This window comes from Sceloporus undulatus, chromosome 5 (genome assembly GCF_019175285.1).
Source record: "Sceloporus undulatus isolate JIND9_A2432 ecotype Alabama chromosome 5, SceUnd_v1.1, whole genome shotgun sequence".
Lineage (NCBI taxonomy): Eukaryota > Metazoa > Chordata > Lepidosauria > Squamata > Phrynosomatidae > Sceloporus > Sceloporus undulatus.
The window spans coordinates 107137027-107163577 of record NC_056526.1 but is presented as its reverse complement, the minus strand read 5'-3'; the positions used below and the strand labels follow the sequence as shown (position 1 = coordinate 107163577).

The following is a 26551-nucleotide window of genomic DNA, read 5'->3' as shown; positions in this document are numbered from 1 at the left end:
ATGTGTACAAAAATGAGTGGGAGAAATGTCTCACAAAACTTCCGAGACATCAACAAACTGAAGAATAGCCTGTTCATGTGCGAGTATTATTTAATTATTTCATATTAAAATGCGAAGCAAATTAATTCTTTCCCATCCCTAATCATTGTCCATCTGGCATCTGCAAACTGATAGTTTTTCTAACAGTCCAGTCACAAATACCATGTTTACAATTTTAAAGAAACACAACAACCTCACCAGTAAAACAGTTCAATAGGTTTAAGATTTTATTTTTAAAACCGTATGCTATACAGAAAAATATTCCAGACTTATTCATGCCCATTTGCCGCAAATCTTTAATTTCTGTGAATTATGCTGAAATGTTACCATAAAAAAGAGATCCAATATTTTAGCTTGTACAATTGAGCTTCAGATGTTAATAAATAATTCAATCACCAAAAGCAAATGCCAGAGAGCATTTACAGCATTTTAACTGCTATAAATTTATTTCAATTACATTGCAGCTCCCTAATATAGCCTATCTACTTACCTGATGAAATTTAGGTTTTCTATAAAGCAACTTGCTCTAACATGTTCACAATCCAGCTATTTAAATTTCCTAAAAATGTTTATGATTCAACACTTTTACAGCTGATTTGCATTTGCAAATAAGAAGATTTTACAGTGTTCTGCTACAATAATCCACAGTGGGGCTAATGCTAGTCTGTATTTGGATCCACAATTTTACTAACAAATATAAATCTTAGGATATACTATTATTTTCACTTTATTCAAGAATATGGATCACAGAGTACTTAGGTTTCATTCCAGGGTGCTGTGGATGCAGTGCCCCTGAAAGATCCCCAGAATGCACAAAACAGCTCAGATGTTTTCGAGGCCATTTGAAGGAGTCTTATTAGGCCATTACAATTAATAGAAAGCTTGTACATGCCTCCCAAACCCCCATCCAAGTCTCCTTACTCCTCATACTCGAGGAATGTTAGATGAATCTTGGATTATTTGAACAGGCAAGTTTTGGAGGCACTGGGCTTTATGTGGCCTTATGGACAGACACATGCGCAACATACAGGCCTCTTACTTCCTATATTATGACATAATCTTGTAGACAAATAGGAACATTTTAAGAGTGCTACATGCACAGTGAACTGGACTGAGCGATTGGTCTGCTTTACATTTAAACATTTATATATACTGATAAAGCAAATTTGAATAGGTCTGCCATTTAAATTGTGTGGCTTACTGCAATCCACTTCAAACTGAAGCCAATAGCAAAGTCACATTGATTTATTGTTACCAAAACTATACCTGAAATCTAATGCATAGGCAATAGGCTTGCTAATTGGGATGTGCTCTTCAAATATTTGAATATCAAATTATATATACATATACACAACTTAAGAGCGTATCAATAAAAAGCACTCATCCATTTTTACAGTCTCTGCATGAAAAAATAATCTTCATATATGTTTAACTTTCAAAATCATACAAAATAATTAACAACTTGCAAAGTATTACGCTGGTCAGCAAGAATATGGTGGGGAATGGTTTAAATATCTTACTTTTTAGAAATCTACCTCAAGTCTTCATTAAGGAAATTCATTTTTCAGGTGTCAAAATACATGAAAAGCATTCACAAAAGAAACCCAAACCTTAATATTTGCAGACAATTCTGCTACACTGTTCTGTAACAGACACAATATGGCATTTACACTATTAGACGATGCTAACAGCATGAAAAAGATAATACAGTACAATACAGTGTGGACTGGGGAATACATCTGAATCATAATTTAAATAGTAATTGTCAATAAACTACATATGGGAAAATGGCATACTAAATAGCCTTTAAATAAAAAATGCATCTTTCAAATATGGCTAAGAACAGATACAAAATTGAAATTCTTTAAAAAAAAATCAAGTTGCAAATTATTGAAGGTCACTTTAAAAAGCTGATTTAAACATGAGCCAAAATAAACCACCACCCAGAATACTGGGACTGAGGCATAAATTCAGCAAATTCTGAAACAATATACAAATGCCATGATAAAACAGTAAACTGGCAACAGGTGCTAAAATCATTTTTTATTTGTTCTACCTTTTTCTGTCTTGGTTGTTTTGTGCTGCATATAGACTGCCTATCTTCTCCCAGTTCCAGCTTCAACCGTTTGATGATTTCTCAGGGAACCAAGTATCAATCCATCATTCTGCTTCATTAAAAGAAATATACACACATTTCTACCAGTTCCCCTCAAGTATCACACTGGCTGACAGGTACTACAGCACTGTTAAAAATCATGCATCACTGGATTGGCTCCACATAGTTTGCTGGATAGAGGCCAACTTGTCCATTGTCCAGGCGACCTTTGCACCAGCCTTGTTCATCTTCATCTTCTATTTTAGTTAGCTCTTCCCCTGAAAAGAAAAATAGTCAATGGACAACCTTTAAATGGTAATCTTTAGGTGTTTTTCAGTAATTTCATTTCCACATCAATTACAGGACTCCTTCTTTATAAATATCAGGATTTTTTTACTGCACTACTCTCTATTCACTATACCAACAATGGAGAAACTATGCTGCAGAAGACACATGTAGCTCCCTATGTTTTTGAGGGCCTTAATCCCTCCAGACTCCCTAGATCACCTCTTTTTCTGACCAAAGATGGGGATTCCTTTTCCTGGAAGTCTTCAATTTACCTTTTATAAAGGTCATATCCAGAAGTGGACTTCTAGTCACACTTAGTTTTGTTCTTTTCATTTTTGGGTAGCCTGTTCATGCCCAAGGAAGTGCCTTCCTAGACCTACCACATTAGCCAATCCTTTTTATACAGATAGGACGACAGATGAATTTACTAAAACACTAAACTAACTAGAAAAAATATATATACTGTATCAGGAACTACTGCATATGCTCAACTATAAGTCAACCTCATGTATAAGTTGAGGGCAGGTTTGGGGGCCAAAATTATGAATTTTGCCATGACCTGTGGATAGATCGAGGGTAAAACTTGGAGGCTACTTCAGTGTGTGCATGTGTACATATAGCAAGAGAGACTCTAAATTTGTTTCAATTTTGGTTTCAGCTTTCACCCAGACAGCCATGGCCAGCAGAGCAGGAGAGGGACTCTGTCTTAAAGCAATTAATCACTCAGGACTCTTTCTGCTTGGCTCAAGAGAAAAAGATAATCTCTTCCCACCACATGGGGAAATCTGAAAGAACTGCTATCACATTACCATAGTGACCCATAAATGAGTTGACCTGGTATTTTGGGGTCAATTTTTGGGCATAAATTTTTAGACTTATAGATGCTTATAGATGCTGACAGTAAGTATACGTCAACACAATTAAAAAAAAACCCTTTCTGGGGGTCAAAAATCCTTTCAAAGATTGAGAATATGAACATTTCTGTGACCAGGGCCCATTTTTGAGTGAAGGCAGATGTTCACACATTTCTCATGAAGTGATCTAAGGCAGTGCTACCCTAAGTGATGGTACCGGGACTAGTGCCAGTCCTAAAGTACTGGTTTCAAAAAAAGAAACAATTGTTATCAACAGACTCAATTAAGCCACTTCCTAGAACACGGGGGGGGGGGGATTCTGTCAGTCCCTCATATTAAATAGTTTAAGAAGCAATGATTTTAGGAATATTGGAGGAGGGGGTGTTATCCATTTAAAAACACTGCTACTTATTGACTGACCCCCAGGCTCAATCTTCATCTTTTCTGGAAATGAGACTGGTAATACTCTAGGACAGGGGATACCAACTTTTTGACTCGCAGAGCCCTTTTTTCTATGGCGGAGCCCCTAGGCCTACCTGTGTTGTACAAGTTAATGGTGTTTAGTAATACAGTTGCCCCTCCATTTTCACAGACTTCAGGATCCGCAACCCTCACTTACTTGCAAGAAGCAAATTGGGGAGGGGGTTAAAACCATTCAAGCCTATGGGGCTGTGAGTTTGTGTGTGTGTTTTTTTTGGGGGGGGGGGGTAACGGAGGGCTTATTGTATATATAAGAATATATTCTTATTCTTTAATTTTATTCAATTTTTATTTCTTTCATTTTTCTGGAGTGGCCGCGGAGCACTTGGGATGTGCATGTGCAGCCCTAAGGCCTCATCAAACCACAGGATGGGAACTGCTGCTCTAGGAAGATTTTTAAAATACGATAATGCTGCATGGATACTGTGGCAGCAGAGTAACTGCCGTTTTTTGTCCCTCACTGGCATCAAGTGGAATCTTTCCCAAGGCATTTGCAGCTTTATACACATGGGTATGAACCTACTGTCTCCACCACTTGAAAATGAAATTAACAATGCTTTTTCCTTTATTAAAAATTATACTAGCCATACAGCAGAAATCATATTCAAAGGGGGAGGGGGCTTCTTATAACATTGCTTATTACAGAAAAAGTTAATATGGTGTTTTAATATGTTTAGCTTGGAGATGGAAGACTGAGAGGAGACATGATAGCTAAATATCTGAAGGGATGTAATGCAGAATATGGAGTAAGCTTGTTTTCTTCTGCTCCAGACACTAGAACACAAGCCAAGAGATTCCACCTAAACATTAGGAAGAACTTGTTGACTGTAAGAACTGTTTGACAGTGGAACGGACTATTTTTAAGTATGAGGGACTCTCCATCTTTGGAGGTCTTTAAAAAGAAGTTGGATTTGCATCTTTCATGAGTGCTTTAGTTGTGTATTCCTGCATGGTGGGAGTGGGGGTGCTTAGATGGCCCTTGTAGCCTCTTCCGACATCGCAAAGATGCAAGGATCCAAGGGTACTTACCAGTCTTAAAGCTCAGTTCATCGTGCTCTTGACCCTCATAATCATATAATGCTCGTACTCTCACTTCCATTGTAGGGGAGGCATCCTCATCAAATGGATTACTTTCTGCTTGGGCATCAGTAGATGAAAATGGATTGTTTGTCTCTTCATCAGACCACTCTGCACCATAGCTTGTTTTCTCATAACTGCTAACGCTAAACACAAGGTGAAAGTATTTTAGCTTGCCTAGCAGAACTAGATGTCAGAGAGTTGGATACATATGCCAACAGGGTACCACAAGACACATATTTGACAATGTTGTGCTTCATGATGTTAGACATCAAGAACAAAATCAATTTTAGCATGAAATGCATTTAGAGATACAAAGAGTGTACATACAGGATGTTAATCACCAAGACAATATCAAAGACCAGGAACAACATATCCTCTTGAACAAAAATGGTAAGCGGTGAGAGTGCCTCAGAAGGGACACATCCAATGAGCACAGGTAGCAGCAAAATTCCACAAGCAGTTTCAAAGCACACTGCCATAGTTAAAGTTTGTGGAACCAGTGGGGGGAAAAACAACCAGAAAAACAGAAGTGACAGAGCATTGGTATGTTAGTCAGGTTTGGAACATGTACACAATAATCTCTGAACAAGGACCTCATGCATTGTGCAATAGTGTTTTTGTAGAAACCCAGAGTTGGAAACCCTGATAGAAAAGTGTAAGCTTGAAAAACAATTTGAGAACAGTCTTTCACCAACTTTTTGATTTTATTGTCCTCCTTTTCACTGACAGTACTTCCAGTATCCTCTTCATCTTCAAAAGGATTGTAACTTGACTGTACTGACTGCACTGAGTTACTCGGGACACTAAGGTTGCTATTTGGGAGAAAAAAAGGATTAAGGTGACCCTATCATTTTATGGAACCAACATATCTCTATATCTCTGCAGTTAACACCAAAGCCATAAAAATATTTTATTTCTATGGCTTATCTTGTTAAAACACTTTTAAAAATAAAACTGCAACTGACATATTAATACACCGTCTCTCTTTCCATTCTGACAATGTAAATTCTAATATTTCCTTTCAGAAACAACATCTGCTCTGTCAATTATAATACAGGAATATCAAGCAATGTCTCCAGTCTGGTTCTGACATCACAAAGATCAATCATAAGCCTAGGATTCCAGTTTCCATCTTTGGTTTGAGAGTAAACTATGATGAGTGATTATGTAATGCATAGCAAACTACAATAATCACTATCTAGGAAATCAAAGACATTCACTAGCCTGGATACTCTAATCCAGCCTCTATTATGTCAGAATCAGGCCAGTTTAACATTCTCACAGGGCTAAGACATCCAGCAAGACAATAGTGCATTGGGAAGACCTATCACTAAATATGAAACACTATTTGTTTCTTTCAAAACAATGATGGGCAACTTGTGGCCCCTCAGATTTTGAACTTCAGCTCTCATCATAATTAATTTTAAAGCACTGCAGTATAGCAACATCTGAAGAGCCTCAAATTACCAATCCTGTTTTAAACTTTAATGATATCATTAATACCTTTTTTTAAAGATATGAGGACCAGTATACATTGTAAACTAACTTGCTGATCAGACAAGCCTAGCATCATATGGCAACTACAGAATGCAGAGGGTTATCCCACATACTTTATTCCTTATAGAAATTACAACATAGTGGAACAAGCCACACTTCTGTAGGCTCACAGAATAAATGTACATTCACATGTTTTCCCCCCAAAATACATGAATTTGTCCTGATGTATGAAAAATAACCTTTGCTGATGAAACTGACTGATCAAAGGTCAACAGTGTCCTTTATTACTGTTAAAGCTTCACTGCCCTTCATTTTAGATGACAAAAAAATGAGTATACAGCACAAGACACAGTACTAGTGTGGCTAAATTTTAGTAAGAAGTATTAAATATTAAATCAATGTATTTAACAAATTAATAAATTAATAAGTAACCACTCCTATTCATACAACATTTTACTTCTCACAAACAATGCAAACACATAATACATCCACATAAGTATGTTAACATGTTACTGTCAGAATTTCCCATACTGCCAGTATCTGTATCAACTATGTATCCATAGTTGTCTAGTGTCCCCATACAGACAAGCAGTTGAAGATAGTTGGAACAGTAGCTAAACAGAGGGAAGGGGGGTTGTTACTATGTTACTGCCTCCAATCTCAAATACAAATACTTGCTACTACACTGGTCCCCCGGGTTACGAAATACCCAGGTTACGAAATTTTCGGGATACGAATAAATCCCATAGGGATTTATTGTTTCGGCTTACGAAGGTTTTTTTGGGTTACGAAAAAACCCCGGCGCTGTTTTAAATGGAGCCGCGGCGCAGCCGCGGCTTTTTCCCCATTAGCGCCTATGGGCTATTCGGCTTACGAAGTATCCCGGGTTACGAAAGCGGCGGCGGAACGAATTAATTTCGTAACCCGGGGTACCAGTGTATTCCTTCTTTTAACTTGCAAGAATAACTCTTCTAATGGTATAGGATTTGTTTGTCAATACTGCAGAATTCGGAAGTAACAGCATCCTATAATCAGAAAGTGTGAATATCTAAAGAAAAAACAAACCTTGAAACTGATATCCCACGACAGGAAGCAAAAACTGATTAGCTAATAATGTCAATTCATTCTGATCATGACTGATAATTTTTCATCTATAAAAATCTCCAAAGGCAGGTCACCTGTTCTAGTACAAGAAATGGTGACACCTATACGTACATTACTTTCTGTTTCACTTTTTTGTTGTCACATTTATTACAAAAGCAGACCTACTTAGTCCTGATAAATTTTATAAGAAATGGCAACCAGTGTATTTACCGGAAGTGATAATTATTATGAAAGGTACCACTGTTTCATAACAGTCCACATATATTAGTGTATAAGACCTAGCATTTCTAGTTAAATGTTTCTGTGGCTAGCAAATGTGCAACATGGTCTCTGCCTCAAAGTGATTTGTTGTTAGTGCTAAATATATCACTATCAGTCTCAGTATAAAATTAGTAATTTCCCCCGTCTGTTTTCAACAACGTGACATTTTGTGTAAATAGTATTATTCGTAATACTCTGAAAACATTCAAATCCTTAACCAAAAGATGTTCAAGAATCATGACTCTTTTGTCATGGGTGGACAAAATTCTCAAGTGGCTCCAAGGCTGGTTTTGATCTGTCCAGAATCCACAGACTGCCCGTTGTTGTTGTTGTTGTTTTGGGGGGGGAGGGACATTGGAACTGCCTGTCCTGGAAGCTTCTAGGAGCAACTGGGCACCTTTTAAATAGGTCAGAAAGGCTTTTTGCATTGTTAAACATAAAAAATACTAACTTTCCCAAACAAGATATTGGTCTCCAACCACTTTGGATTTTGACATTTTTGGCAATTAATGTGATTTCCCTTGTCAGGTCCCGGGGCAGGAATCTGGCCCCAAAACCACTGCCAACTGCTAATTAAGTTGTTGAATGACTAACTACCCACCCATCCCCCCATTCCCAGGAAATCAATCCAATGTCTGAAAAAATATAGACCTAGGACTCTTCCCCCATATTCCAACCACACCAGGCAATGCCACCTTTTTCAAAAGATATCATCTCCACTGACTCTGGAAGGCTGAAAGATCCTTGGCATTCTTTAGAGGATATGATCTCCCAGAGTCTGGAATGACTAACATTCAGGGAATTACATCATCTCCAAATTCAGTCAATCTAATGACGATTCTAACGAAGGCCTTGCACACTAATTTCCCAAACCTATATATTTCTAGTGTATTCTAAAATCCAACTATTTAAGAATTTAGTCAGCAAATGGTGCTAAGATAGCAAAATTAAATACCTGCTATTTTTCTGCTGTGAAACCTGATCTCCTGTCTGGTTAATACCAGTCAGTGTCACCCCATCTGCAGCTTTCTTCTTCTCTCTTCTAGTGAGAGTGCGGTTCAGATCAGCAGACCAGTCCTACAAAAAAGGAATATGCAAATAAAGCCTTTAAAACTACTTGCTGACAGAAAGCACCATCCCCACCTTCATCTCTATCTGGAGGTCTCCATCTCATTTGGAAAAAACCTAGCAATATCTGAAAACATAGCACAAAATGCCTTGTCAGTTTCTCTACTGCTGAGATAGGCAAAGGAGTTAGCTACCTTCCATAGGTTTGACACTTACTAGATTGCTAATGCTTAATCCTAGTTCTGTTTTCTAGTTACTCAAGGCAATATCATATGACTAGCTACAGAGAGGCTCAGGTCCAAATGTCTTTGAAAGAAGTACTACTGTAAAGCCTGGAACCCCCGCCTGCTATATAGAAGGCATTTCCCTTCGTTGCATTCACTTCGGTGGAAACTGACACTGTGAGATCAACATAACTCTGAGAGTCTTGCTTTTTAAAGCTACTGTATAACTGAGGTTTCAGACTGCAAAACTACTGCAATACCAAGGGAGACTTGCTAGCAAACGTTCTACTCATCTTTGCATATCTGAATCCCTAAATTTTAGATGATTCCAGAGTAGATTTCAACAGGATAAATGTAAACTGACTAACCCTAGACTCCTGGCTTAGGTACTCTTTGCCTATATTCTGAACTAATAGGTCAGTGTCACACTACACTGTTATATCATGATTATTTCTCTTTAGCTATGGCTGCCTCCTGTGGAATTATTGAGTTTGTAGTTTAATGAGGCCTAAGAGCTCTCTGGCTGAGAATTTTAAATGTTCCTCCCTAAACTACAAATTCCAGGATTCCACAGGAGGCACCCATAGCTGTTAAAGTGGAATAATAGCTCTATAACAGTGTAGTTTGATATTGTCAATAGTTTCTACCTGGTAAAGTCTTGCTGGGGCTGAGGTATGTCTAGATTTTCTACATTTATTCTGGAGTTTGCCTTATATGCAATGAATGTTTCTCTTCCTTGTGTTTCAGAGAGAGAATAAGGAAATGTATAAAACACTATAAAAACCTTCCAGCTTCCACTGCTCTAACCATCTCCTCTCTTTCCCACCCATCTACCCTCACCAAATAAAAGTGTCACCATTACTTTGATTGAGACATTTATGCCAAACAAAAGAACATGAATTAAAATACTACTTTGTTAAAAGCAGAACAAAGTTCATGATTATAAAAGAAAGTTTATCTATGGCTCTTTACAGACCGCCGAAATATGGCGGTCTGCCGGCGCTGCTCTTTGCTGTGCGAGGGAGCCGCTGCGTGCAAACCGTGCGACTCCCTCACGCAGCAAAAAAGGAGCTCCAAAATGGAGCTCCTTCTCGCGGCGCGGCTATGACACTGCGAAGCGCCGCTGGTGCACTCGCGGCGTCATAGCTGCCACGACACATGCGGAAGCACAGCGTCCGCTACATAAAAATGGCAGCAGCCGTCTGGAATGGCCGCCGTCATTTTTTACGTGCAGAGTGCATATTAGGGTTAGGGAGGTGCGGAAGCACCGCACCTCCCTAACCCTAGTACGCGCTCCGCACGTACTTTAATGGCGGTGTGTAACCCGCCTATATCACTCTTTTTCTACTCTTGGTACCACAGCCCATCCCACATAACAGAATCCTCTGACCCTGAAACACTCTCAAAGTGTTTTTAGGAAGTAGAGAGGCTGGCATGAAAGTCAGCATCCACCTAGCCCTTTTACAAATCTCTGAGATCAGTTTTTTTCCTCTTAATAGACAGTGTAAATTATATACCAATGTTGTATCAAATGCCGTGTGTGTACATGAAGCAGCAATTAACAAATGTCAGCTGAAAATCTGAACACTTAGCACATGAGTTGTGTGGCTTGTTTTTATGATCATGTAAACTTCAGAAAACTTAAGTTGAAATAGGGCAGAATTTAAACAGTTTAGCACTTACTTCATCCTTGTGGCATGAAAAATGAACAAAATACTTGTTAGGAGAGGTAACATTTAACAGATTTTAAAACTATTTCCATTTTAGATGAAGTTCTAATTTATAGCATGCGACTAAGAAATATAAATTACAAATACATTTAAACAGTAGAACAGAAGGAATAAGATGTAACATTATACTGATCACATATTTAATTTCTTTTCATATACTCAGGCTTCATTCTCTATTGTGTGTAATTGGACTTCACAATTACAACCTAACACAGAAAATACTTACAATGTGTAATCACTGACCTATATATATATCACTGATCTTGAGGGGAGAGAAGCAGGCAAGAAACAACAGGCCTCCGCCTGCCAAGCTGAAGAGCCCTCCCCCGACCTCCATCTTGAGGGGAGAGAAGCAGGCAAGAAACAACAGGCCTCCGCCTGCCAAGCTGGAGAGCCCTCCCCCCAACCTCCATCTTGAGGGGAGAGAAGCAGAGTTTTGTGGGGTTTTTTTGTTACTTGCTTTGTTGTTGTATATGCATATGTATGCTGTAAACCGCTTTGATCGTAGGAAAAGCGGTATACAAATAAATCATATTATTATTATTATTATTATAGCCTAAAGCCCCATTTAAATCTGTATGTTCTACCCACTGTGAACAATGCTTAACATACTCATAGATGGTAACTTAAATGTCTGTGGTATTTAAGCCCAACCTAAAGAGCATTTGTTGGTGATGGTGTAAAAATGATGGTACATTAATCTTTGTTGGAAATGTCCAAAATGTTTGTGAAAATTTGGGTGGATGTTTTCTCTGAAATCAACAAACACACAAGCCAAATAGTTCTTGCCTCTTTCTCAAAAGACTATAAACATTTCTCCTACAAAGATCTTATTATATTCTTATGTCTGGCAGAGAGGTCAGAAATTATCTTGTATGGGAAGATCTTAGTAACTATAGTTTGATGGCACACACATATTGCCAAAGAACAAGTAAAGCACTTTAAAATGCAAATTTATTAGACAAATTTTATGCTATATGACCTTCATATTTTGGCTTTATAAATAATCAAACAATCAAAACATTAAACCTCAAGTAAAATCATACTGGATAAAAACACAGTAAGAAACATGGCTAACTAGACTAAAACCAACCACATTAGCAAGTTTCCTTAAATGTGAAAAGCCAAACCAAATAAAATTGTCTTTGCTTGCTATTGGAAGGACAAAGCTAATCTTGCTTCCTGTGCCATGGAGTTCCATAGCCTGCAAGTAGCCATGGGGAAAGCCCTCACTTGTACTCGCACTGTGTGCCTTTGATAAGAGCAGGACAGAAGGAAATGTCTCTTTCAAAGTCTTTAAAAGCCATGGATGCAGAGAGCAAATGCAATCTTTAAATAGTCTGGTCCCAAATCATGACAAACTTCATAGCCAGCAGTATACCAAGAATGGGGGCTGACAAAACAGTGAAATTAACTGTAACAAGGGAGCTATGTATTTTAATCCATAGCAGTTCAGGAGTCTGTTTCCAGCATTGTAGACCAGCTAAAATTTCAAAACTCTATTTGGAAGAGAAGCCAGCACTTCAGTAATCCAAGTGGTCTTTGACTAAGGCATTATCACCATAGGGAGATCCAGCACTTCAGTTGAATAACCCTAAATTCTGCAAGCACTCTCCTGGTTACTGCCAAATTCATCTCGGCTTAGGGCTAAATCCACGATCACATGCAAGCTGTAAAACTGAGTGTTCATGGAGCGTAACATCATCCAGCACACATTGAAAAGCCAATGAAGTATTATAGATAACTGTAACAAAGAAATGTGGGACCTTCTTTACCATTAAAATATTAGAAAATGCTTAGCTTTGTGGGTTTTCTCACATACTCCAAAGTATTAGTATGTTTCCACTCTCTACACCTTGCTTTATGATTTTATATGACAGGGAGGAAGGTGCAAGTTTCATGCACAGATTATGCATTATACTCTCCCCCATTCACACGAGACACAGAATCAGAAGATTTTTTTTTTTTTTTTTGTTAATTCATTCTGTCTTGCCTCTTTAGTGGTGCTTAGAGGACAGAGCAGGAAAGAGCTGCAAAAGGAGGAGAAGCCCTTACCTCAAACTGGGGCCAGTTCATTGACATGCCTGGACCGTGATTAGCTCTGAACCACCTTAGATCTTCAATAGCATCTGCTGCTTTAATGTTCTGCTCTAATTCACGATAAATATTTTTATAGCTGTAGGAAATACATTTTGACGTTATTACAGATCAATTAGGAAAATATTTTAATTATTATACAGATATTAATTTACAGTTATTTTAGAACTTTGAAGTATTCATTGTGTGTTAAAACACACACTCAATATCTCTATCTATCTGTCTATCTATCTATCTATATACATACACACTTATATATATATACATACACACACACACAGCTTAAACTGTACATATCTTTAACTAAATACATAAAGAATGTGGTTGTTTTAACAGGAAAACAGAAATGGGGTGCAAAGTACAGTAATGTGCACAGATTAGCTCTACAGATTAGCAGTACAATTAGTGCAAGACCATATAAATGTGCCACAAAGGTAGTGTTAAGGTACAAAGGGTATCCAGTCATGCCTAGTATACACTATAATCCTATCGTAATATCCACTCTTCTAAACCTGACAATATGACATTTAAGACAACTAACAGAAAGAAGCATTTGGAGTAAAAAAAAAAACCTCTTAATGCCCAAACTACTAAATTCCTTATTTACAAGGGGATTGTTGGGGATGGGGGGTTGGAGGTAATTGCTTGTACTATTCTACTTCATTGTGATGGAACTGAGTCTGTCAACATACCTGCAATCCATTTTTGCCTGATAACTAAGAGAAAAGAAAAGAAATCCTCAAATCCTCAAAATAAAGAGGCTTCTCAAACGCCCAGTTCAAAACTAACAGCCAGCATTGCTCACGTTTACATCATAATTTAGTCAGATATGTAAAAGTCAACTTGGTGCATCTATTTTAACTTGTACATAATTCAAAATGATAGCAAAATAAACCCAAGAAATGTGGTTGAAAACAGGAAGTGGACAGTCCTTTAATCCAATGGTCCTTAAATACTGACTTGTCTTCTCCCTCACCGACTACCACCTCAATTTAAGAAGCAATGCACACAAAGGCAACCCCTCTTTTTTGCTGTTAGTTTTTAAATATGAATTGAGGAAGATCAGATAATAAAAGGCATCTAATGTATTTTCATTAGATGAAAAGCAAATGTGGCATTTCTTTCAGACAAATTTCTACACACTAATTAGCAAGTATTTCTCAGACTGTCTGCAAAGATGAGCCTGAGATAACAGGAGGCCAATCCAATAATTTTTAAAATAGGGAATTGATTCATATTCAGCTTTTATTAAATTATAATGACTTAACATTTTTGTAAGAATTCCAGTGCCACAGTATTATCTTGTGGCATTTTCTGCTAAAATATAACACACTTTCATTGCTTGTACAATATTTTGTGACAAAGCATCTTGCAAACTGTTTTTTTACTGGAAAAGGCTATTTCATTGCCCAAGAACCTCCCTTCTATTTTATACATATTCAACTTTCTACTAAAAAGAGTATAGGGCAACAGTACTAGATTTCATATTCACTGGGTTTATTTCTAGCATTGTGTTCACTTAAACTGTACCACTCTAAAAAAGAACAGAACATTTCTGGTTCAACTGCCTGAGTAGTTACTTTGCTGACAATATACAGCTGGTGAATCCTAAATCTCTTCTCTGAGAAATAAGGATGATGTTTTAAAAAGAAAATTACATTTTTATTTTTTATTTTTTTAAAAAACCCAAAGCCTTGGGACCTCTCCTTTCTCCTTACACTGAGCCTCACCTCACTCACACCATCTCTTCAGTATTTCAAAGGGATTCAAGCAAATGCCACAGCCCATTTCTGCCAAGAAGCAGATGTTTGAGGAGCAGTGGTGTCACCTCCCCTTTAGAGTGCCACCTGTTGTGATCCACACCTTTGCAACACATGCACACAAACACATACCCCATTAATGGGCAAGGGAGACACATTACAAACAACGTTAGTTTTGGTATCTTTATCTGCCTTAAACAATTGGCAATTGAATGGGTTAATTTAAACATTCTCTAGGTTCATAAAAAATTTCCCCATAGTACTGTACTTCTTTGTGAAGATATAAGGAGGCTGAGTACAACAGGAGCTAGATATTTAAATTTCACCAAAAGCCTTTTCTCTCTTTCATAAAGCCTGCCCCTTATATAGTCCTACCCCAATAGGGGTACGCTTTATGAAAGGGAGAAAAGGCTTCTGATGAAATTTCATGATTATGTGGAAGAGAACTGCAGTAGGTGTGGACTGTCACACAAGCTTCACTTGCTGAAATTACCTTTTATACTGTCTCTTATTTCACTTGGTAATCCCTAGACCAGGAATGGACTACTGCTACTCTTAGGGGTGAAGCACATGGCCAGGAAGGACTGGCCTCTGGCTGCAATCCGGCCAAGATCAGACCAGAACCAAGGTGACCGCCCAGTCCATTCCCAAAGTGGGCCACCACCTGTGGTCCCAAGTCTCCCCACTCGGGAGCCAAATTAAAACGGCTCCTTTTTAATCCAGTCCTTTGGACCAAAGGGCAGCATTGGGGTGGCTTCCAGACACTTTGGAGATTTGTGTCATGTTAATGCCACGTCCGGAAGCCACTTCATTTAGCCTGTGTGTTTTGGGCCTTAGTCTAATTTCAGAAATCTCTACAAGCAAACTTTAATAAAAGTATTCACCAAAAACATATCACCTTAGAAGAAGTATTGCAATATCTTTCACAGTAGACAATACATCTCTTCCAAGATGGTGTTACTATATACGTGCACTTCATATAAAAAGAAAGAAACAAGAATCTCTTTAACACTACTATGCTTTAATCAAATGTATGCAGTTCAGAGCAACTGTTTTCTTTACTTCAGTGGGCAGCTGTAATGAAAATTCACTTGTAAATTTCAAAATGAAAGAGCAAGAGCTATAAAAGATTTCCTCTCTTCATCTTTTATAGAAGTTCATAAAACATAACACAATGTTAACTCAAGTTTGTCACTCCAATATAATATCCTTCATAGAGTAGTGAGCTGATCACAATTTACTCTAATTTTATTATAGTCACATAAAAACAATTTCCATATGTGGCACCTTTCATCTTACATATTTACCTTGCAACAGTGGACAAGTCAAGATGTTTCTGAACTTCCAACAACACTTCTCTGAAAAAACGGAGACGTTTTTCTTCAAACTGTTGACACTGCTCAAAAACTTGTTCCATGTTTTCCATGTACTGAGGTGTAGTACTGTCAAGGTCTTTAAGAGATTTTTCATACTTTTCCTTTGTCTTAAAAAAAGGACACACAAAATTATCCAAAAGTATTGGAGTTCTTTAATTATGTACTTTCACCACCTAATCCATACAGACAGGCTAAAACAGTAAATAAATAAATGATACAATTGAGAGAATATTTTTCCAGCACTATTAAACTGAAATTCTGTGTTATACAACTATCCACCAGAAGAGGGGATCATATCAATATGCTATTAACAGCAGACTGTTATTTCCAAAAACAGAAATTACAAATTCAAAAAAGGTAAACAAATTAGAAAACTAGGCCTAAATAAACTCAGCAATATGCCGAAGGCAAGAATAACTTCATTGCATTACCTTCTCTTATATCTCAACACTAAGCTAAAATCTAGAGGCTGGTCCCGCAGAGACATCCTAGTTTAGATTCAGCAAGTACCGAGTTAATTCTGACTCTAGCCAAATTTGGACAAGGAATTAAACTACAATATACATTACAACAGTAAGCCTTCAGATTGTGCACCACCACCCCTATCTCTTCCTTTGGTGAGACCACAAGACGTAGTTCTGATACTTTTATTTCATTTTTTGATTAACCACAGCTTGCCCTTGAAACCCAGCAAACTGATTATACTTAAGTATGGCGAATGGGAGGGAAAACAACTTAAAATGCAGCCTTAAAATTGACTTGTTTCTAATAATCACTGTTAAAATCAGCCACAGTTTAAGGTTTAGATGCAACACTGAAGTATGATTAATCGAAAATGAAAGCAAAGTTTTCCAATTTCCTCTCTGTAGCCACATCAAAGGAGACAGAACACAGGGGTCAAATGTTTACTGTGCCCTGTTCTCTATTAAACTACAATTCAGTGTTAGGCCTAGATTCACCCCTGGAAGCACTGAGTTGGCTTCTTTTTGCACCATGGAAAGGGCGCCATAGCCAGTATCCAAAACATCTTGTTGAATCTCTGCTAATTAAAAGATGTCAATTTTAGGTGTACTTTAAATATATATATATTTAGAGAATACATTATACCAAGTTTGCCAACTCTCAAAATAATAGTGCAAAGTTCCATTACACAGAACTCTATTTTAGAAGTTTTCAGAACTTTTCACATAGCATCATAAAATAAATTGAGAAAGTGTGTTGTCTAACTATGCACATAAACACACAAGCAGTTAATAATATAAAAGAAAGATAATTCTTTACCCTTTTCCTAAGACCATTTCTACATTAACAGCCCTTGCCGTATTTACTGATCTGCAAAAATGAAATAATATTGACATTTGTTTGTACTGGAAGCTTGTAAAGCACTGTCTTCAGAATAATGCACAATTTACCTTAAGCACATCCTGTTTACTTTTATCCACTTTGTCTTGCAGTTTCTTTAACTGTTCTGGATTTAGTGCTGGGTCAGCTTTGCTATTAGCTTCTCTGGATACAGCAAGTTTTTCCTCCTTACAGGCTGCATGATATGCCTTCTTAGCAGTTTCCATCTGAGTTGAGACAGTTTTAACACTTATATGTATTTAATGTTTGTACAGAATCGTTATGAAAAGCCAGCAGAAATTATACAGTTTCAGAAATTATATTACTGTAAGAAGCATTTGTCAAGATATACTGTCTTCTTCAACTGTTTTGGATTATATTTTCCATAATTCCTGGCCAAAGGTTTGGGAAGCTGGAGGTTAGGGTTGCTTTAAATTAACTGAAAATTGTATGGTGAAAGAAATATGCTGTAATGGATTACTACAGAAACAGAGTGGAACACCAACACTTAAAATACAGGATTATTTCTTGGTTGTTGTTTTTTTTTGATCCATCAACTGCCATATATACTTGACTATATATATCAACCTCATGTATAAATCCAGGGGAGGTTTGGGAGCTAAAATTGTGGATTCTGACCCTTGGATGAATTGAAGGTAAAACTTAGGAGCATGTAACAAAGGATGAAAAGGATGAACCAAAGGAAAATAATGCTGAAGAATTTAACAAAATTCTGGCAGGCATATCTATTTGTGCTCATCCTAAAAGCTGGATGCATGAGGAGGGAACTATGATAAATGGTGGCTATGTGATGTGTGCGGGAGGAGACCAGGAACAGGCAGTGATAAGAAAATGCACACATGTCAAAAAGGATGCGAAGACAAAACAAATGGTTACTTTGTTAACACTGATTATAGTCTTTAACATTAATGTTACAACTTCCATTTTCCCAAACAGGCATTCAAAAAGGTGAGAAGCAGTGATGCTGTGGAGGGAGCACAGGGGTTCAGTGCTTCTTTTAGCTCTTCTCCGGATGGATGAAGCTTCTGCCTTTTTCCTGTTCTACTCAGAGATAGGGATGGCTCCTTTTCTGAGAAGAGTTCAAGTACAGTGCTTACACTGACCCACAGATAAGTTGACCCAGGTTAACTTATACACTTAACTTATGAGTACATACAGTAATTCATATTTTGTTGATTAATCAAGTTTCAACTAATTGTCATCTAATCCTCAATATAAACACTTTGAAAAACTAAAAGTAGTATCAAGTATCTTACTGTTTTGGCAGTACAGTGTTAAGTATGTCTGTTGTTGTCGTGTGCCTTTGAGCCATTTCCAACTTATGGCAATCTTAAGGCAACCCTATCACGAGGTTTTCTGGGGCTGAGACTATATAACTCACCATGGTCACCTTGTGTATTTCCATGGTCGAGTAGGGAATTGAACCCTGATGTCCAGAGTCATAGTCTGACACTCAAACCACAGCACCATGAGCTTCCTAGTACCAGTAGGTATTTTCTCCCTGGTGAGAAAATGCCATTTGTAAAAGGGAATGAAAAATTTCCAGTAGGACTTCAATCCCAAAACAGTCTCCAATAAAGGACAGCCTTGTTATCTTTCCAATTAAAAAGGTGTCTCTCCTGGATTTAGGGCAGCCAAGTTCTTTGCTGCATCTCCCTGAGGTACAAACAGAACCCCACAGATGCTTTCTCCTGCAGCCTCCTTTCTAGGCAAAGAAAGGAAGGCATAGCACCAATTGGAAGGATTCACTGGATATTACAGGGGACAACTAGATGCAAGAATCTCACTTTTGGAAGCAGCCCTCCCACACCTTCTATAACATCTAGTCCTGTAACTAGAAGCAAACCAACAACTTCCAGAGTGTGGTTTGACGGATGGAATTAGACATCTGTCTGAAGTGTAGAATATGCACCAATTACATACCTCTTTTAACTTTTTTGCCCACGGTTTCTGAGCTTTCCTAAATCCATCTTCAGCTTCTTTAGTTTCCTTAAATCCACCTATCATCTGCTTGTGAAAGGAGTCCTTCTGCCAGTTCTTTATCTTTTCAAAGTCTTCATTCATTAGAGAAGCTTTTACTTCTAAATGTAGTTCACTTACTTTTTCAGCTTCAGACATAAATGCATGCCAAGCCTTTTCAACAGTTCCATACTGTGGCCCTGAAAACAGATGGAAAAAATATATCAGAAAATAAATCATTGTTCTCATTGCATCCAGAGATATAGGATGAAAGAGAAGCATACTATAAAATCAGCTCACATATTATGTAAGATTTTCTGCACACACTTTGCAGCTTAACTTTGTCAACTCTATAATCAAATGCCTAATTTCATATATTTTGGCAAGCTTCTATATTTCTTTTCCAACAAAATATATTTTAACATTCTGTTGGAGATAAAAACAAGCTCTTGCTTTTCAAAAGACACTAGGCCCGCTTCAGTGAATTGTCAGGGGATCACCAAATAACAATAATAAAATCAGTACAAAATATAAAACCATGCACCTACGAATTTATTTAAAAATCGCAGATATATCATTCTTGCTTAGAAATGTGCATTTGCCTGACTGTAGAATGACATCAGATATAGGTGCCAGGAGAGCCATCTTTGGAAGAGAACTCCATGAGCAGTGTGGCATGTTTAAAAGCCCCCTTTCCAGTGAACAGGTAACATGGGCCCCATACAGACAGGCCAAAATAAAGCTGCTTTGGGTCACTTTGGAGGTATGCTGTTTAAATGATGCATGCATACTAAAAGTTCGGAAGCTGCACCAAAGCCACAATCCAGCCTTAAGGAGTGGAGTGCAGCTTTGGCACATCTTCCAGACTCCTAGTATGCATGCATCATTTAAACAGCATACTGTACCTCCAAATTGACCCAAAGCAGCTTTATTTTGGCTTGTCTGTATAGGACCATGAAAAACCTCCTAATGTCTGAATGGGCTTGTGCAGAAATATGTACTTTAAGTATCTAAGTCCCAAGCTGTTACAAGAGCAGTAATCAATGTCATCAATTAGGAAATGGTGAGATGTTTTATATAGCCAGTCCTTGATAGCAACCTAATTACTGAAAATATTTGTTCAGAAGCAACCTCACATACACACACTATATCAATGCAATTTAGGACTGGGACTCACAGGTAGCACACTATCCCCACTGGTGTGGAGCAATGTTTGCTACAGAAGCCACTGTACCCCTAGTAACAATATTCAATCCAGCAATACAACTTGAAAACTGAGCTTTCAGAATCCACATCTAAAATGAGCTCCTCCCTCCTTCCATGGCAGGTGAACCATCTATTAACACAACCTTCACTGTATTTCAATTGAGTTTCAGTTCCATCAAGTTCACAACCAATTCCAACCTCTGTTTCAGCTCTTCCATCATTTCTGACTGATGTAAAGAAAAAAAGAACTGGCTATCAGCATATTGAAGAATGCTCACTGCAAATCACTGCATGACCTTTCTCTTTAATTTCATGCAGATATTTAAAAGCATGAGAGAAAGAAGAAGCCTGTGGGGCCTCATAATGCAAATGCTATGGGATTGAGTAGTTCCGCCAAACATGTCCTATGACAATCCCTAGTTGCCATAAAGCTACACCACACAAGGCAATCCTAGTGCATACAGTATATTGAGGACTCAAAGTGGCTGTGCAGACAGCCCCAAAGGGGCGGCCTCCAGCCGCCCCTTTTACAGCCAGAATGGGGTCGCAGCAACTGCACACCACAGTGCTCCTTTGGCACTGCGTCGTGTCGATACAGTGCCAGAGGAGCACCGTGATGCTGTGCACCATATGGTACAGCATATGGCATCACGCCACCCTGAGGGCAGAGCTGGGGCATGCTACACCCCCAGGCCAGCCGTTAAGGATGGTCTGCATAGGGCCTCAGAATCACAAGCGTGGAGGTCTTCAACGCAGATTTAAAAGCAGAACAGCCAGAAATTCATGGAGGAGAAGCAGGAGAACCAAAAGGTCCTTTACTTCTGGCAACCAACCTAAACTTATTTACAGTTGTCATAAAATCACAGAGTTGGAAGAGACCACAAGGGCCATCCAATCCAAACCCCCTGCCGTGCAGGAACTCACAATCAAAGCACCCCTGACAGATAGTCATCCAGCCTCTGTTTAAAGACCTCCAAAGGAGGAGGCTCCACCACTCTCCGAGAGAGTGTGTTCCACAGTCAAACAACTATCAGGAAGTTCCTCCCAATGTTGAGGTGGAATCTCTTTTCCTTTAGCTTGAATCGATTGCTCTGGATACTATTCTCTGTAGCTGCCACAAACAAGCTTGCTCTATCCTCATATGTGACATTCCTTCAGATATTTAAATATGGCTTTCATATCATCTCTTACCCTTCTCTTCTCCAAGCTAAACATACCCAGCTGCCTTAGTCACTCCTCATAGGCCATTGTTTCCAGACCTTTCATAATTTTGGTTGCCCTCCTCTGGACACACTCAAGCTTCTCAAAATCCTTTTTTAATTATGGTGCCTAGAACTGGACACAGTATTCCAGGTGAGGCCTGACCAAAGCAGAATAGACTGGTATTATTACTTCCCTTGATCTAGACACTATACTTCTATTGATGCAGCCTGTAATCGCATTGGCTGTTTTTAGCTACAGCATGACACTGTTGACACATGTTCAATTCGAAGGACTCCTATATCCCTTTCACATATAGTCTTGTTAAGCCAGGTGTCCCCCATCCTATATCTATGCATTTCATTTTTTCTGCCAAAGTGCAGTACCTTACATTTCTCCCTGTTGAAATTCATGTTGTTAGTGTTGGCCCAGCTAATTCACATATATTTTTCTTAAGCCTCCTCACTATCAACATGTAGTAAAGACAGTAGAGCATCCACATATTATTGTGGTTTTCACAACCTAGATCCTAGTCTCATATTTCTTTACATACAATTTATTAAGCAGGACTAAAACTCTCATTTTTTGTTTTTATTTGTTTGTTTTTCTTTTGAAACCTGAAGTCAGTATTACTCATTGGCATTGTGACTCTGTAGACCAGGGTTCAATCCCTGCCCAGCCACCAAAACCCACTGAGTAACCTTGGACAAGTTATGTTCTATCAGCCTCAGAGGATGGCAAAGGCAAAGTCAAACACCCTCTAAACCTGTGATAGGGGCACTTTGAAGGTACACAACAAACAAATTATGAAGAATAAAGACCTTAGTAGATGACACTTTGGACGGTATACAAAAACAGCAAAAATAAAAGGGTTCTTTTTATTTTGAGGAATATCCTAATGTGCCCTAAATAATTAAGCAAGATTGCATTTTGAAATCAGTACAGAAAACAAAACAAAAAAACCCAACATTTTAAGCAGTGGTATCAAGAAAGACAAAAGTTCTGTTTACCTTTTTCTACAAGCTGTCTCCATCTTTTTGCCCATTCTGTTAATTGCTGAGCATAGACCTTTTCTATCCTTGCACGCTCATGAATACAGTTCATAAGATCACTGCAAAGTCTATGACCATCATCAATACGTTTCACTGTCCGCTTATAGTTTCCAACCTAAAAAGAGAGAAACATTTATAAATGTAGCTAGGATTAAGATAGCTGAGACAAAACCAACCTTCACTTCTTAAAATATGCTTAAATTGGAAGTGCATTGTTTTTCTTTTCTTTAAAAGGTAGCACATATTATTAGAATTCTCTGGATGAGAACTAAAGTTGTATTTCTATTAAGTTTGGAGTGCCTGTTACTAGTTAATCAAAACCTGTTAAGTGACTATATATTGTCATTGTAGTCAAGTTGTTCATAAAGTCAATACTTCACATCTAATGTTATCCTGAAGCCTCCTCACTCCAAGAGAAGTACTATGATTAAGTACCATTATCTTCAAATGTAATTATGCCAAAGATAGGATGTTGGTTTCTATGGTACTGCTAATGTGATTTAAGAAAATGTGTTAGGGAGCAATATCATTGCCTCTTCAATCACATCTAGATTTACTTTTTCTACTGTACTCCAGATACATTTAATTGTTTGACATTATCACACATGGACAAAGTCAACAGAAATGTTTTTTACAATTTACTATGCAACATAAACCAGAGGCAAGCAATTCTAGAAGTTCTGGGGGCCAACTCTTCTCAGGATCTGCTACATAATACCCTGCTGCCACACACTGCCAAATCTGATTGCAGAAATGACTAGAAATCCATTTCTAGTTTTGGAAAAACGTGCCGGTCTATAATACCCACCGAACACAAGAGTACACAAGCTAGGAAAGACTGCAGCAGTTTGCTTTTGTGTGAGTCTATAGGGAAGGACAGGATTCTGCCCTTTCCTCTTCCCTTTCTGAGTTGAGGGCAAACTACATTTGCACTCTGAATTCATCCTGAGGCAACTGAAGTAAGTTGAGGACAAAGGGAGAAAGTGGAAAGAGGAGAAAGAAACCATGACATCTGAAAAGCAGCTAAAAAAGTGGGATGGTAGAGCATTCATCAGTACTTTCCCTGCCAAATCAGGATAGTTAAGAGATTATGAGAATGCATTGATTGTCAAAACAGTTTTTTTCTTTTAGTTTTCCCTGGTGAAGATACATGTTACTTATAAAAGCAAAGATCTTTGCATTTACAAGATGAACAGTTATACCCATGTTAGCAAGTTTATTCATCATACTAAGCCATAGTTTGAACTTCGGTAGCATTTGTTAGGTGGCATATGCCTTTAGATCTGTAATCTGCTTTTGTTTACCATTTTTTGAGCTTTTAACATCACTGCTGCCTTTAGAGTAAAATAGCTGCCGGAGACTGAGCAACAGCTGCAATTATGGTCTGGCCATTCACACATCAAAAGAAACTAGAGAGCTTGCAAATCACAGTTTAAAGCCAACTTCAAACCAATATTTCTGTTTCTGGTTTGCCAACTGACTATTAACCAGGATTTGACGTAATGTCTGAACTGAGTCAGTTCTAGCTGAAAAATAGGAACCTGGTTAAGTTAGTGGCCTGATTATTTATTCTGCACATTTGTTACAGATAAAAGAAACTTGTTTGTTTTCAGCTCGAATGCTTCTGAAGACAAACAGGATTTAAAAGTTCTTTACAGTTTTTAATCTCAACATTCTGACTGACAAACATATCTGGAATAAATTAAGGTTTACAAAAAAAGCTAACAATTATTCCCCTCCTCCTGTTTTTAATAAGCATAAAGAAATTACCCAGATGCTTTCTTCTGCATAGAACATGAAAATATGATAAACTTCCTTGGGATACATGGTATGATGCTCAAAATGTTGGAACTTTCAGATATCAAATAAATGCATTAATTAAATGTTGTAACAATTGCAAGTACTGCACATTTTTCTTCAATTAGCAGGAGATGAAACTTCAACTAGCAGGACATGAAGTGAACTGAACTGCAGTAGGTTTTCAAATGTTTAAGATTATGTGGAATGTTGGCATTTTCTTAGTAAGTCTCCATAAACCATGGGTAAAGAAGAAAAATTCAGCTTTGCAAACCACACACACACACACAATAAACAGAGCTTTGTCTTTGAAAAATCAGCCATTTCCTTTTAGTTAATGTGCATAATAACAATACTGCTGATCAGTTTATGAAGAACCAAAGATGCAATGGGCTATTAATAGGATGCCCAAGCCCTTTTCTTTAGAAACCACAAAGTGCTTTTTAAGAATATTCTCACTTTCAAATGAAACTTACTTTTGAACTGTCTAGAAACATGAGCCCAAATATCAGCTGGCATATGGAATTAGTTGCAGTTTTTCAGATTTCACCTATTACAGCCTAATACTAGCCATTTCCTAACCCAATGAAGGAACTGTGAGAACCCAAACTTGCACTCCTCCCTTTCTCCAAACAACACTAAAGCATTATGCCCACACTGGTATTAATCAAGGTTGGTTTTAAAAGGCAAGATAAAAAGCAGGTTTATAAACTGCAGTTACCAAGGAGAAAGCAAATTTATGCAGGTGAGGGTAGGAAAAGAAGTTTGCCAGGTATGTTTGGATAGAAAGCAAAACATACTGAATTCAGCAGATTTAATAGTATCTGCTGCTTCCTGTTCATTTTTCACTAATTTTAATGAGAAAATAATTTGGCATGGTATATTACATCTTGTTGTTTATTTCCCACAACATAGAAAAAATGATTCACTCTTATAACGCCTACGTATTTGCCTATCTTTGTATGCAGTTGAGAAGCAATTATTTTGATTCTTAGAAAAATAAGATACAGGTTTTTTGTCATCTAAGAGAGATTAATGAAGCTACTATTACTGTTCTTTAATACAGCACGCATCTTGCAACTGTTGTAAGCCTGTGCTTTTGTCACAAGAGAGAGATTAATTACCCAGCAAAAGGTCCAAATTAGCAGAGGCAACACAAGCAAGAAAAGAGTTACCTTTATTAGCAATGCAGGCCTATTTTTTTCTCCTGTTTGATTTGTAACACCTTGCCTGATGAAGAAGGCAATGAAGCTTCGAAAGTTTGCAACATGTATATTGCACATTTTGGTTGGCCAATAAAGGTATCACTGTTTGTTGGATTTCCCCCCCCCCCCCCAATTAAATTTTTATTGAGTTTTTACAATAAAACACATGAGTTCTGTAGAACAATGAGAAAAACAGCAGCAGCAGCAACTAACTACAAGGGTCATGGGCATGTATCTGATGAATAGTTATTCTGTAGCAGAATATAAAAAATTAGTTTGCAGCAAGAGCCAGAAATTCTGGTTTATCAAGGTGTAGAGTGTCCGTCCAAAAATCAATCTGTGAAGCAGGAGGTTGGATCCGGTGGGAGTGAGGATTAACATAGTCAATAAAGATCATCCAGTCTTCTTGAAATGCGTCAGTCCTTTTGTGGCCAATGCAAAACCTCATCGTAGCAGTTTCTCCATCAACCACTTACCCCAAATTCTAGACCACCAGTTCTCAATGGAGAGGTCACCTGACATCCGACATTTGGCTAGCTCTAATCTGGCAGCAGTATTAAGAAAAAATATCAGTTTCCTATGTTTCGAGTTAAAATTACCTTAGCAAATACAGAAAGCAAAAGCAGAACTGGACAGAAATTTATGGTTTGATCAGTGATACATCAAATTTGATAGAGAACTGCATCCCAGAATTTTCTCACTTTAGGACTGTTTGGTGGATTTTTTATTGGGCTTGCTATATGGCCAACATGGCTTCCCCTGGATGTTATATAGGAAAAGAGTAAGTTCATTTCTGCAGCAGAAATAAAGGTGTGCA

General features: G+C 37.9%; 1 protein-coding gene across 4 annotated transcripts in view; it reads right to left on the bottom strand.

Moving 5' to 3' along the window:
- Positions 1–253: 253 nt before the first annotated feature.
- Positions 254–26551, bottom strand: part of PACSIN2 (protein kinase C and casein kinase substrate in neurons 2) — a 68966-nt gene continuing 42668 nt past the window's right edge. For 2 of the 4 annotated variants that reach the window (XM_042467590.1, XM_042467591.1), the window contains 10 exons: positions 22691–22847; positions 19239–19474; positions 17366–17521; positions 15885–16060; positions 12776–12896; positions 10674–10679; positions 8654–8775; positions 5532–5648; positions 4786–4979; positions 254–2412 (listed from right to left, as the gene is read on the bottom strand). In XM_042467590.1, coding sequence (XP_042323524.1) covers positions 2300–2412; positions 4786–4979; positions 5532–5648; positions 8654–8775; positions 10674–10679; positions 12776–12896; positions 15885–16060; positions 17366–17521; positions 19239–19474; positions 22691–22847 — 1398 coding nt within the window. In that variant the 3' untranslated portion in view covers positions 254–2299. The remainder of the gene's footprint in view (positions 2413–4785; positions 4980–5531; positions 5649–8653; positions 8776–10673; positions 10680–12775; positions 12897–15884; positions 16061–17365; positions 17522–19238; positions 19475–22690; positions 22848–26551) is intronic. The other 2 variants (XM_042467592.1, XM_042467593.1) reach the window with 2 other exon arrangements.